Source organism: Muscardinus avellanarius, assembly GCF_963383645.1.
Source record: "Muscardinus avellanarius genome assembly, chromosome: 11".
Classification (NCBI taxonomy): Eukaryota; Metazoa; Chordata; class Mammalia; order Rodentia; family Gliridae; genus Muscardinus; species Muscardinus avellanarius.
In genome coordinates, this window is record NC_137797.1 from 92,931,843 (window position 1) to 92,946,287 (window position 14,445).

The 14,445-nt window shown below is 56.0% G+C and overlaps 1 protein-coding gene across 2 annotated transcripts; it reads right to left on the reverse strand.

Moving 5' to 3' along the window:
- Positions 1-972: 972 nt before the first annotated feature.
- On the reverse strand, positions 973-13,460 carry WASHC1 (WASH complex subunit 1; the record flags this gene model as incomplete). 2 transcript variants are annotated; one of them, XM_080705845.1, is made up of 10 exons in its annotated part: positions 973-1,112; positions 1,223-1,291; positions 1,879-2,031; positions 2,582-2,755; positions 2,844-3,045; positions 3,180-3,315; positions 3,461-3,597; positions 3,747-3,893; positions 4,053-4,164; positions 13,312-13,460. In XM_080705845.1, 10 exons carry the CDS (start codon positions 13,458-13,460, stop codon positions 973-975), a joined length of 1,419 nt encoding a protein of 472 aa, XP_080561971.1. The 2 variants fall into 2 exon arrangements, with proteins under 2 accessions (XP_080561971.1, XP_080561970.1); XM_080705844.1 differs by having other exon boundaries at positions 1,879-2,037.
- Between the last annotated feature and the right edge of the window lie 985 nt (positions 13,461-14,445).

A 14,445-nucleotide genomic window follows, 5' to 3' on the forward strand; every position in this document is an offset into this window, starting at 1 on the left:
CCACCCCACGTGGCTTGAGTCTTAGCCGAAGAAGGTGAAGACCAGGTGGAGTTTTCAGCAGGCCACAGGCTGCAAGCTTAGGTAGAAAAGCTGGCAGGAGCAAATCTAGTTGGTCCTGAGGGAACAGTAGGTCCTGGCTGTGTCCAGGTGCAGCCCAGGGTCAGCTCTCTGCCCACAGTTTCTGCAGGAGGCCTTAAAAATGGAGCCTTCCCCCCAAAGGTGAGGCCCAGCCTGTGCTCTCCTCTAAAGACTCTCCCTGGATCCTCCCCCAGCCTCACTTCTAACTGCAGTCCCCCCACCCCCCGGCCTCTTCCTGGCGCCCCAGAGAGCCTCCTTTCCCTGGCTGGGCTCCAGTTCCTCTGAGCCAGCAGCACCTCCCTCCCTCTCAGCCACTTGAGCAAGCTCCAAGACACCTTCTACCCTGACACCAGCAATCATGCCAAGGGCCATTAGGCTCTCAGCATGACTATTTTTAGAGCCCCTGTGTCTGTCACTGAGGCATTTTTTTTTCCTATGGAAAAATCTCCCTATCTCTACAAGGGCTGCCTCTGCTTCTGCACCCCAACCCAGAGAATGGGACTTTGGTCCCCTCAGACATTCTGCCCACTGCTCAGAGACCCCCGAGCAGCACAGTGGCAGACTCTGAGGAGACAGCTGCACCCCGCGTGGCTGCAGCCCTTTGATTAAAGACACTGTTGTTTTACACTGCAGACTTGCATCTCCCCTTCTTTATTGACTCATGTTGCTGGTTTCTCTCAAAGTCTCCAGGGGAAAAGAATGCCCGGGCAAGGGAGCTCAGACAGGTGGCACACACCCTGCAGAGGGGCCGGCGTGGCCCTGGCACTGTCCCCCACAGTCCTGGCCACATTGGGCAGCCGGGGCTGAAAGGACGCAGGCCAGAGCTGCTCCGGGGTCTTTCCAACGGGGCAGCAGCCATGCCAGGGCCTAGGGAGGGAGGAGTGGCCGAGCTCCCTAGGACTCCCAGTCGTCCTCGTCCTCCTCGCCAGGAGGCTGCTGTGGGGGCGGCAGGGGTGGGATGGAGTCCGACATTCGGGCAAAAGCTCCTCCTGAGCCCTCAGTGGCCCCCGTCCCCGGTCCTTTTCCGGAGATACCTGGGAAGGAAACAGCTAGTGAGGAAGGAGGCTGAGCAACTGGAGATAAACAGCAAGGAAGAGTGCACATCCCAGCCCCGGCCCAGGGAAGGCAGGCGCCGGCCTCCTACCTTTGCGCCTCATGACCAGCTTGTTGAAGAGATCCGACATCAGGTCCCCACCCTGGCTGGTGGCTCTCACTGCAACGGGAAAGCCAGGGTGAGGGGGGCCCAGCGGGGCTCTGGGTGCCAGCATCTACTCTCCAGGCTCACCTGTCCACCCAGTGCTCCCCAGCCTGCTGCAGCCACGCTCGCCATGAGCCCGCAGACCCTTGGTCTATCTGTGGGCCTAGTACAGGCACTGACAAAGGGGTTAACGTGAATTTTCAGCCCCCTTGTATGAAAGAGGACAGGAACCCACAAAGGTTAGGCAGTCTGCTGGTGTTGCAGGGCCAGGGCGCTGCTGTTTCCCACGTGGGCAGAGGTGCTGCGGTGGCTGGCATTCGCAGCAGGTAAGCTACAGCTCAGGAGGTACAAGGTAGGACTGAGCCTACCCTCAGGTCCTCTGTCAAGGCCCTCTGGCTCCTCACCATTTCCATAGACTTCAGGTGGAGTTTTTTTGTTGTTTGTTTTGAGCTGGGTGAGCTTATGGAGGCTCCACTAAGGAACCCATGGGCCAGGCAGGCTGTGGATGTGGCAACCAAGGCTTTGAGAGCACCCCGAGGGCCGGGGCGGAGGGGCAGGTGCGCCTTGGCTCAGAGCCAGCCTCCCGCAGCGGCCGCCCTCACCTTGTTCCTGCTCCTTCTGCTTCTTCTTCTCCAGCTTGCGCTCCTTGACGCTGCGCAGCTTGGCCTTGCCAATGCCCCCAGCTTGGCGGATGGACTCCAGCAGAGTGGCCCGGCCGCTGGAGGGGTCAACCACCTCCTTGGGAGCGCCCTGGACTGGAGCTGGGAAGGAGATGGGTGTGAGGGGAGAGGCTGCCAGTGAATACTGGGATCCCAGAGCCCTCTGGAGGGGCGGGTGCCTTCTCGGAGGAGGAAGCTGGGCCTTCCAAGCCCAAGCTCGGGAGCTTTGGTTCCAGCATGCCTGCCAGGCCCTGCCCTGCCCTCCAGGTGGTCCCTCCAGGTGGACCCTGTGAGCCAGACACTGTCTGCCCTGACCTGACATGGGAACCTACAGAGGATTTTGCTCTCCTTCTGGAGGCTAAAAATAAACTGACAGAATATTAAAACTGAAATTCCAACTTAGCAGACCTCTTTTTCTCACTGGTTTAACTGGTAATAGACCCAGAGAGCCTCACCTTTGCAGGCTCCCTCTGCCCTGGAGGCCTGAATTCCAAATCTCTAGTCTTAAGACACTATGAACTCAGTGGGTTAAGATTCCTGAAATGAGAACTCTTCTGAAAACCTAGGGTTTATGACTACTTTGTTTAGAGAAGACCCTTCAGGAATCCAGAAATGACAGGTCTAGGTGCATGAGCCCAACCCTTACCTGGTGGGGGCGCGCTACCACTGCCATCTTCCTCCCTGGCTCCATGGCCCGCTGGGGCTGCCATCTGCGGGAAGGGTGCGGGTGGGGGGGCACTGGCCAGCACCGCGGGGGCTGGTGGCGGTGGTGGGGGTGGCGGAGGTGGCGGGGGGGCTGTCAGCACCCCATCCTCTAGATCTGGAAGGTGAGTGGGGGAAAGCCTGAGTGTCTGGGCAGAGACCAAGCTGGGGCTCCCCGGCCCAAGCCCCATCCTATCTCAGCTCACCTGCCTTGAAAGGCTCAGTGACCTCTGTGTGGAAGGTGGGTAGTTCTGGGATGGCGCCAGGGGCAGAGGGGGCGATGCCTGGGCCCAGGTCGGCACTGTACATGAGGTCATCAGCGATGCCCGGCAGGTCTGGCAGGTAGGACGGCACGTCGATCTCGGGCACTTGGCCCAGGTCCGGCACATAGAAATAGTTCTCTGGAACCTGTGGGTTCAGGGGGCACAGGAGGGGTAGGACCTGCAGCGTGACCCCGGGGCAGCCAGTGGGGCCCGAGGGGTAAGGGGCTCAGGGGAGCCCAGGCCTCGAGCGGCCCCGCCCACCCGCGGCTCCAGCTCCACCTGCTGCTCCAGCTGCTCCCTCTTGCTGATAGACAGAGGGGCGTCAAACAGCTTCTCCTCTGTTTCTGCCCCCAGCATCACATGGGTCTTTGTTACAGCACCAGCCAGGGGATCCAAGAAGACATACTTCTTATACCTATGGGGGGTGGAGTAAGGTGAGGAGCCGGGTTTCTGACCACCTCTCCTGCTGCACCACAGGGAGTGGGTTCTGTGAGTTCCAGGCCTGACTGGAGCCGGTCTCCCTCCCTCCTTCCCTCGGTCCCCCCCACATCTGGCCGTACAGGTTCTCAGTGGTGTTGAAGAGCAGCAGGGAGCTGACAGAGCTGATGTTGCTGGGGAGACCCCCGAGCCCCTCCTCCGCTTCATCCTCAGGCTCCGGCTTGGTGTTCACACAGACAGGGAAGTACTTCAGCTTCTCCTGGGGGGATGGAGACGGGGGATGGATGATTAGTTCTAGCACCGGGCTAAAATGACACCCCCATCCCAGGTCCCCTCTTCGGGGACAGAGCCAGGGTGGCCCCTCAGCTCCCACGGCCTCCAGGCGTGACCTGCATGTGGCTGTCAGACCTGCAGGGCCCGCTCATCCAGGGGGCGGTGCTTGCTCTGGATCCTGTGGCGGGGCCGCCTCTGCAGGCCAGGGTCCTGTGCACCTGTGAAGATGGAGCCATACTCCTGCAGGCGCTCTGGGGCCGGGTACTTGGCACTGGAGAACACCTGTGTACACAGGGACTCGTCTGAGGGGCCGAGGCACTCCAAGGACCCACGATCAGGCATGCGGGTGCGCCTGGGTGGGAGGGCAGGGCAAGGTGCGGCCGGTCAGCAGGGGCACGGGGAGACGGAGGGAGTGCACACCAACCGGGAAACACGGGCTACCTTGATGGCCTTCTTGCTGCCCTTGATCTTCTCGATCTTGGCCTGGGCCAAAGAGACCCTTTCCCCAATGGCCTGCAGCTGGCTCCGGCTCAGCTCTACTCGCTGGGAGATCCTGCCACAGAAAATACCCGAAAGGCATGGAGACTCTGGATTTGGGGGGCCAGCAGCTTCTGGTGTCAGTGGGGGTGACCGAGGAGGTTTGGGCCTGGTTCCTGACTGTTCTTTTTGTCCGTTAGGGAAATGCCCGTGCAGCATAGTTCTCCTTGTCTGAGGACAGCCGCAGTACAGAAGGGGAAGGAGTAAGGATCAGGTGGTTGGAGAAGCAGCACACCCGGCCCTGCAGGGGGAGGTCGCCTGCTAGAATGGGCGCAAACACAGGCTGCTTTATCTCCCTCCAGGTCCTGATGTAGCCACACTCCGCCAAAGCCACCCTAGGGGTTGCACGATGGCTCCACTCGGAGCCCAGGGGGAGAGTGTGAGGGACACAGAACGGAGATGGATGATGGCTACCCTGTTCTGGTTCTGTGCCCCGGGAAAGCCTCTGAAAGGCACATCTTGAGTCAGCCAGAACCTTAACCACCTCTAGCCAAATCCAGTGGACCAGATACAGCTCGGGAGGCTGGAGGGAAGACCTGAGCCAGGGGAACGGCAGCACCCACAGGCTGGCACAAAGTGCCAAGCCTGTGTTTCAAGGCTGTGTTTCAGCCTTGCAGGGCTCTGCCCATTCACTCAGCACTTGATCAGAAAACGAGGACATCAGCCGGGCGTGGTGGCGCACGCTTGTAACCCCAGCGCTTGGGAGGCTGAGACAGGAGGATCGCACAGGTTCAAAGCCAGCCTCAGCTACTTAGTGAGGCTTTCAGCAACTTAGTGAGACCCTGTTTCTAATAAAATATAAAATAGGTCTCGGAGTATAGCCCGGAGATAGAAAGCCTCTGTGTCCCACCCCCAGTGCCACCAAAAATAAATAAAAATAAAATAAAATAGGTCTGGGAGTACAGCAACTTAGTGAGACCCTGCTTCCAAATAAAATATAAAATAGGTCTGGTTCCACCCCCATTACCACTAAAAAAAAAAAAAAAAAAATTAAAAAAGAAAATGAGGACATCACAGAGGGGCAGGTCAGAGCACCCAGGGGAATCAGGACTCTGTCTTGAAAGACCAGAGGCTGGACTACAACCGACAAGATCCTGTTTACCAGGAATGAAGCAAAGCCCAGCATTTAGGCCTGAAAAATCAAGTGCACAGAAACAGAAGGTGGAGGGGTGGTGGTTTTGCAGCAGCTCAGGGAAGAGAGACCTGGAGATTTCAGTTCACTAACCGCTCAGCAGGAACTAGAAGCATCAAGCAGCTTTAAAAAGGAGTGAGATCCCAGTGTGCAGAGCTCCTGCGCCTCAGCAAGGAGATGCACACCCTCCCAGAGGCACGAGAGAAAACAGCCCCGGGCAACAGAGCAGCTCCTTGCCAGGCGCCCCACCACGGAGACGCCCCTGCAGACCCGGCCCTGCCCCTGCCCCGCATCTAGGCTGCAGACACCGTCCTATTCACCGCGGCATCAATAGCAGCTGGGGCAGAGCCTGACAGAGGGCTGAATAGACCGGGACAAATGAACCAACACCCTGAGACGTGAGAAGTGAGTAGCTCTTCTCAGAGAAGACAACTGCAGAGCATCCGCTGAGGATGCCATCCCCTTCAAACGTCAGAAGTACCAGAGGGCTGTCTGGTTCTGTCACCCCACAGGGCTGCGCTGGGGCCGCCGGGTGGGAGCCAAGGAAACAGACCTCGGTTCTACACAGACCTCGCCAGTGAACAGCTGTATGGCTGTGCGAGGCCTTCGGGTTCCAGCAGGGCGGGTGCCGGCAGGGATGCACCGAGAGGGGCCGGGGAGGGGAGACACTGGTGTTCTTTCCTTACCCAAGGACTTAGGGGTCCAAGTGAAGCCCAGACAGTCTAATCTCTTACAGGCACACGCCATGACACAGGGAGAGTCCAGACCCAGGACGAGGAAGCTTCAATTTGTCTGCCCTCTCAACCCGCTGGCAGTGAGGGTCTAAAAGGCTGTGTTGGGGAGGAACGCCAGGCCACAATGGGCCTGGGACGCAGAAACGATGGTCATCACAGGGCCAAAGGTGGAGTGGCGGCGTGAGGGCCCTGTGCGCCGTGCCAGGCCTGGCCCTCTTACCCCAGCAGACAGGTTCCAGCCCATTGCTGAAGCCCTGTCCCTGCAGCACACTGGTCAGCATCAGCAGAGGCTGCCTCTGCCAGGGCCAGGACGGTGTTGCTACTCGGGTCTGCCAAGCACCTGGACCTCACCTCTAGTCCATCTCCTCTGTGGGCCTCAGGGCGGTTTCGAAATAGTCCTCTCTTCTCTCCTTCCCCACCCAGCACTGTTTAACAAGTAACCTGAGTGTGATACATCCGTAAAACACTGCTGGGGGCTGTGATCACCTAGAGGCGGTTCAGGGACATCAGCTACCTGTGCCCCGGTGCTCAGCACAGCAGTGTCCGTGGGCAAGTCACGCTCAGTATATGCCTCAGGTTCTTTAGCCGAAAAAGCTGGGCTTGTGATGCGTACATCACAGGCTGGCTGAAGGGTTCTGATGGGTTTGTGTGTGGACTGCACTCTTGTACTGATGCCGCAAGTATCAGGTTCACAGGCTGGGTGCCGAGGTGAGGCAGGCACCTGGAGGAAGTTGTGCATTCTTGCAGGGTGGACGGGGTGGGGTGGGGACATTTCTTGCAAGAAGCAGTCCTGAGCAGAAACGGAGATAGCAGCTCCAGGCAGGGATCACTCTTCAGAATACCATGGAGGATGGCACCTGGCTCCTCTGGAGGAGCACCCAGAGGCCTCCCTCCCCCTCCCTTCAAAAGGACCCCACCCCTATGGGAATATTTCCTACCAAGCCAGGCAAGCCTCCACCCCTACAGGGCCAGGCACTCTCTGCATGCCAAGCCCTGGGCAGAATCCTAAAATCGGGGATACCTCCACCGGTGGATACTGGAACAATCCACAGAGCATTAATAGCTCTGGGTGCCATTTGGGGGCGCTGAGTAAAAATAAGGGGACAGGAGATGTGCCTGGAGTTGTTGCATTTTTTCCCCCCTGAAATGGGGCAGTAAGCCAGTAAATTTGGAAATCCCTATGCCTAGACTGAGCCAGGAAGCACCCACTACTACCTGATTAGCTGGTCCTCCCAGCCCTGGGGAAGGGAGTGGGACCTGGGCTCCAACTTCCACCTGAGTCTCCTCCAAGCTCTGGGACAATTAAAATGATCTGCTAATTATTCAGGCAGCTGATGGGCTGCTTTGTAATAGGGGGGCAGCAGGTGCCAAAAGGGGGGAGGAAGGGAGGACAAGGGGAAAGGAAGGAGGGAAGAAGAAGGGGGAAAGGAGGACAGGAAAGCACCGCAGAAACACGAGCCCTTTTCCAGGGGAAGAGCTAGCTGGACTGGGCTTGTGGGCGATGTGCCAGGCTGGGGCAACAGCACCCGCACTGAATCCATCCGGCACTGGCTCCCACTCCTCAGCCCCTCCTGTCTTGCCGAATTGTGTGAAGCAGGTGACATCTCTGGGCAGATATTTGGGGCCAGGTGAGGATGGGACAAAGGGAGGGGCAGGGGATCTGCAGGGAGTCGCTGGCGGGAACAGAGAGGCACTTGTCATTCCCGCCCATCTCCGCTGGCTTCCCGCTGCAGCAGAGCAGGAGGAAGGAGGGCAGCCTGGAATGCTAATTTGCCATGAGCTCACCTGCCTGCGCAAGCAGGATCCACCGAGACCAGAGCCAAGCCCAGCCAAAATCGGGGTGAGGGGGAGAGAGTGAATCTCTTCTGCACCCACCTCTTTGCGAGAAGTTTCCAAGCAGGTGCAGCACACTTTGGGAGGTTCTAAGCTGGGGTCACCCCCCACCTCGTGAGCTGCTGCAGGATGGGCCAAGGGGATGAGGGCAGGTGTCAACACCCCACCCCCGATCAGCGATGACTCCTTTCCTGCATCCCCTGTTCCCAATCTGTCATCAGACTGTCACTGCTTCCTTTGAAATGTCTCTTCCCCAGCCCCCTCCCCCCCGCCGGCACCCGTCCTGGACCACAGCCTCCTCCCTGTCATGTCCTGACTCCAGAAGCAGTCTCCCAGCTAGCCTTGGAACCCACAGTCCCCTTCCTGCTGCCCAAGCGCCTTCCCAACACAATTCTGTCCCATCATGTCCTGCTCAAGGACCGTGTGTGGCTTCCTAAATCCAGCTGTAGGTCCCGCCCTGCTGCAAGAACCCCCGTGGACCCCAGTGTCCTGATGCCAGCGTTTCACTCAGAGCTCACAGGTCTCGCTCTGAAGGTGGCAAGATCACCACCAATGGAGCCAGGGGGCCTGTGCACACCTCTGCCCTTGCCAGGGAGCATTCCACAGAACGGCAGAGGGCAGAGATGCCCAGGCAAAGCTCCCAGGGACACAATCCAGAGGGGAACGCAAGGCTCGCCAACCTGCGGAAATTCAACCTCTTCTTCTCTCTCCTGCAGTGAAGCCGCTGAACGAGTGTGGTGTTACAGGCGGCTATGTCTGTGCTCCAAGCACAGAGGCACCCGTGTTGGAGCGGCCTCCCCACAGCCTGCGGCCTGCCGCGTTCCAAGCAACCCTGGGGCTTCTCTTGGCCTGTGGACCCAGTTCCAGAATCCACCAGATGGCCTGCAGGCCCGCCCTCCTGGCCATAAGCACCCTCCTCACGCCAGCTCAGGCCCTCCTTTCCTTTGGGGAACCCATCTCTCCCTGCTCTCCATCCCTGTGCCGCGGGGCTCAGGGGCAATGCAGGTGATGAACCCATGGCCCCAGCCAGATTCTGGGAGACGGGATGATTGAGCCGGGCCACCTGGGTGGGCAAGGGTGACCCGTGGAGGAAGTGCTGGCTCAGCCAGAGCCTCTTTCCCGCTGCTGACTGACCTGAGTGTGCCAGCTCTGGCCCTGTTGGTGGTCAGCCTGGCACCATAGAGCAAGGGCTGTCTGGGAATGGAGCCGCCCAGAAGCAGCGTGCTGAGAGGCATGGAGGCCAGGCTAGCCCTGACGGCACCACTCTTCCGCTCTACTGACGGCTACCTTTTGCTTCACCTGGTTTGAGAGTGACACACGTGCTCGTAATTCTTCTGTTCTCTTCTCTAGATCCCTGAAGGCCCCACACGGCCCATGCCACGCACTTAAGAATCAAGTGGCCCTCTGCTTTCCCATTCCAGATGCTAAGCTCCCGCTGACACCGTGCCGTCCGCATCTGTTTACACAATGCTGAGCACAGGCTGAGAGACCAGAGACTTGAACGCTCAGGTCAGGGTGCTGAGGAGCATCCGCCCTGGCCATGCCCAGCCTCGAGGAGGGCCTGCACCCGCGCTATGGCCAAGCCCACAGCCCCACCCAGCAGCCCTCCTGCCTGGTCCTCAACCCATCCATGGGCAAGTAACATGTGACTGTCCACAACGTGCCAAATATCACGATGGAAAAGGAAAAATATGCCAAAAAAAGTCCAGCACTCCCCTTACAGAAAGGTGAGCCCACAGTCACAATCCTGGTGAAAAAACGCAAGGAGTCCCAGGGACCAAGCACTGAGAGTGGGGTGGCCATCACCCAGGGCTGACGGCTCCTAAATGCCTGTGTCCCTGCTTATGTGTGCCTTCAGAACGTGCAGAATGAGAATGCAAAGGAGGATGCCAGGCATGGCGGCACACGCCTGCAATCCCAGTACTTGGGAGGCTGAGACAGGAGGATCACAGGTTCAAGGCTAGACCCAGCAACTTAGACGCTCAGCAACCTAGCAAAACCCGATTTCAAAATAAAATATGAAAAGGGCTGCAATTGCAGCTTGGAGATAGAATGCCCCTGGATTCAATCCCCAGAACCACAAATAATAATAATACAAAGAGAGCATCTAGCTGGGCGTGGTGGCACAAGCTTGTAATCCCCACACTTGGGGGGCTGAGACAGGAGGATCGCGCAGGTTCGAAGCCAGCCTCAGCTACTTAGTGAGGCTCTCCGCAACTTAGTGAGACCCTGTTTCCAAATAAAGTATAAAATAGGTCTAGGAGTATAGCCCGGAGGTAGAAAAGCCTCTGGGTTCCACCCCCAGTACCACCAAAAAGAAAAAAACAAAGAGGGTATCTAGCACTTTCTGTAATTAGTGTGTGTATGTCTGTGGTACCCAGGGCTGTCTACTCTGAGCTAGACGCCCAGCTCTTTTTATTTTGAAACAGGGTCTCCCTAGGTTATCACATGCTTGTCCCTGCAATCAGCCTTCCAATTACTGGGATTGCAGGTGTCCACCGCCACATCTGGCCGACTATACCCATTTTTACGATCATAACCCTTTCTTCCTTTAAGTTGATCACCTCAGGTATTTTGTAGCAGTAACAGAAAGCTAACTACACAACTTCAAATCACTAACAACCTCAAGGGCCTTGCCCACCTCACCAGCCTCTCTACACCATCTTATTTCAAGTCCTTTTCACCACAGGGTTTCCACTCATGTCCTTCTTTCTTCCTGACCTAACCCCTCAACCTCAGGTTTTTACCATAAATGCTATCTCCTCGCGCACACCTATCCTGATCACTGTGCACCAAGCCAGGCCTTCCGTTACAAGTCTCACCGCACCTCATCCCCCTTCACATGGATGGTAGCAATCCCACAGAATATGGAGCCACAGTCCTTGGGACTGAGCCCCAGCTAAATCTCTTGGCTTTTCCATGCCTTGGTTTCTTCGTCTATAAAAGGGAGATGACAACAGTACATCCTCAAGAAGTTCAGCAAGGGTTAGGCAAATCCAGGCCCTTAGTGCCTGGTTAGTGCTACCTAAATATTAAGAAAATATGCCAAGCACAACTGCAATTAGTTACTCCGGCAACTGGGTACAGTCAATGCTACACAGCAGTGTTTTACCAGCCAGACACACAGGTGGTCCTGCGAGATGAAAATGGAGCCGAAAACTTCCTCCGACCTGTGACGGGGCAGCCTCTGTAACTGCCACGGTGCCACCTTCCTCCAGTGTTGACGGCAGTGCTGGTGTAAAAACAGTGCAACTGTATAAAAGCACACGAGCAGGGCGCGTGGCACACGCCTGTAATCCTAGTGCTTGGGAAGCTGCAGGAGATCGATAGCAGGTCCAACCTCAGCAACTTAATAAGACCTGGTTTATCTCTCTCTCTTCTTAATGTCAGCCTGATTTATTTTTTTTTATTTTATTGGTACACTATAGTCTCACATTATAATGTGGATCATATATTTTTTTTTGTGGTACTGGAGGTGGAACCCAGGGGCTTTCTATCTCTGGGTTATACTCCCAGACCTATTTTATACTTTATTTGGAAAAAGGGTCTAAGTAGCTGAGGCTGGCTTCGAACCTGTGCAATCCTCATCTCAGCCTCCCAAGTGCTATAATTACAAGCGTGCGCCACCACACCCGGTATGTGGATCATATTGACAATGGCAAACATTTATACAATACTTGGTGCCCCCCCCGGCTTCCCCTCCCACCCCCCTCAACAACGAGTGTCCAGGTTGGCCATGCTACATTCATACTTTTACACTTATTCGAATGTAGCTCCTCCATTAATCAACCTCAGCCTTCTCCCTCTCCTCTCCTTCCTTTCTAGCTTTACTGAGCTTTCCCCTCCATTATCTGGGGTCTCTCTGGTATTCCTAATACTCCCTAGTTTGGGCACATTAGAGAAAACATATGTCCCTTCTCTTTCTGTGCTTGGCTGATCTCACTTAACATAATGTTCTCCAGGTCCTTCCATCTTCTTGCAAATGACATGATTTTGTTCTTCTTTATTGCTGAGTAGAATTCCATTGTGTGTATTTCCCATAATTTTGCAATCCATTCATCTGTTGATGGAGACTTAGGTTGGTTCCATATTTTGGCTATTACAAATTGTGCTGCTATGAACAGGGTATGCATATGTTACTGTAGTTCTCTGATTTCAACCCCTTTGGAAAGATACCCAGGAGTGAAACCCAGATCATATGGTGGATCCATTCCCCTTTCTTTCTTTCTCTCTTTCTTTCCTTCTTTCTTTCCTTCTTTCTTCTCTTTCTTTCCTTCCTTCCTTCCTTCCTTTTTTGGTGGTACTAGGGGTGGAACCCAGGGGCTTTTCTACCTCCAGGCTATACTCCCAGACCTATTTTATACTTTATTTGGAAACAGAGTCTCACTAAGTTGCTGAGAGCCTCACTAAGTAGCTGAGGTTGGCTTCGAACCTGTGCTATCCTCCTGTCTCAGCCTCCCAAGCGCAGGGATTACAAGTGTGCACCACCACGCCCGGCTCCATTCCCAGTTTTCTAAGGAATCTCCATAATGATCTCCATAGTGGCTGAACTAGTTTACACTCCCACCAACAGTGTAAGAGAGTTCCTCTTTCCCCACATCCTCGCCAGCATTTGTTGTTACTTGACTTCTTTATGCTTGCCACTCTGATTGGGGTTTCAGTGTAGTTTTGATTTGCATCTCCCTGATGGCTAATGATGTTGAACATAAGACCCTGTTTCAAAGTATAAAACAAAGGGCTGGGGGTATAGTTCAGAGGTAAAACACCCCTGGGCTTGGCCCTACTACCAAAGATATATAATATACTTTATATATACATATATATCAATTTATACATATTAAATATAAATACTTTATAGTGACAATAACAACTGCTACTGGTTTACAGATTTACCATGCAACACTTTTTTGTTGTCATTTAAGGACAGACTCCTAGGCATGGAAGCTTACTGTGCACAGTATGCTGGGTTCTGCAGCAGCGGCAGCCTGCTCCGCCTTGGTCACACTCGGGCCGCACTGAGTGACTGACCAGCATCACTCAGGTCTGGTAGGTGCCGTGCTGCGCACAGGGAGCACTTGCAGGGCACACCCGTGCACGCGGGCGTGGCTGTGTTTAAGTCTGCCCCTCCTGCCTGAGCACAGCTCCGGCTGGATACCAACACTGGCTGATCACTGCTCTGTCTACACATCAGCAAGGTGCCTGGCACAGTGGAGTGCCAAGTCCCCACCTGCTGGCAGAAATGGGCGTCTCCAGTGACAGGATGCACGGAGCCTGGGCCTTGGGGATCCAGGGGAAACCCGGGACCCCACGAGACGGTAGGTGGCGAGCTCTCAGGAACCCGAGCCCCTCCCACACAGGGAAGCACTAGAGGGGCTGCTCCCAGGGGTGCTTCTCAGGGACCAGAGGGAAGGCTGCCAGGCCAGGGGGCAGCCCTCTACCAGGTGGGGAGGGCAGGAGCACCCACCTGCTAAAGATGTCTCCAGAGACCTTCTGTAGGTACTGCAGAGCGTCCGCCATCTGCTGGATGGCCTCCTCTCGCCGCAGATCTGGCTGGATGAGAGGCACCGCGTAGGTCTGACCCGCCAAGGAATGCTGGGTCCTCATGGGAGTCATGGCGCCTGCGGTGGGAACCCAAGAATCAGGACCGGCGCCCCACACTCGCCCACCACGGGGCAAGGTGATGTCAACAAGAGCAGACCTGGTGTCTGCAGGGCTCAGCCTGCGTGAGGAGAGGGAGGCGTGGAGGGCCTGGGGTGGGGGGCTGGGGGCTCACAGGTAGGGGTTTCTGGATGCCTGCTAAGTGAAAGAGGAAGGGAGAAAAGAGCAGAGACGGGGTAAGTGGCAGGGACAAAAGAGGAGTTCAGAGGAGGTGTGACATTTCGTGACACCCCCAACCCCCAGAATGCCTGGTACCCTGCTAAACACTCTGCCCATACATTATCTCAGGCCAACCTCCCACACTTTGATAAACACAAAAGAAACCCCAGCTACAGAGTGAAAAGCAGAGGCCAGAAGCAGAGTGATGGAGAGGGGCTAAGGGATCGCCTGGATCCACTGCCAAGTGGTACCCAGATCTGGAGGAGCAGAGAATGTGACATGTGGGTTCTTCCTGCTCAGGCCCCTGAGTGAGCAACTCAGGGCCTGTTCATGAGACAGAGAAGACAGTGGCTAGTAACTAGGTGTGGGGGCACCCAGGCGCTGCTCACCCAGGCCAGCGCTAAGGGGCCCAGAAGGAAGGAGGTGCATGTGGGTGTGGAAAACAGGAAGGAAAAGCACGCCTTCAAATTGCAAGGCGAGGGCAGAGTCTATTTATATTGGGTTTAATTAACTCCGCTCCCTGGTGCCACTAAAGCAGCAATCACACTGCAGACAGCACTGATTTGATTGGCAAGAGACGCGCCAGGCAGAATATTAAGGCACCGAACCCCTATAAATAGGCCTAATCACAGCCCCTCTCTGGAAGACGGTGAGGAAGGCATTAATCAGGCCTGGCACGGCACCCCAAACCTGCTCTCTCATGTACCACACTGGGGCCCTGGGTTGCAACAGGGAAGTGATGCTGGGTGCGTGTGGCAGGAAGAGCTACAGGGCTTCAACT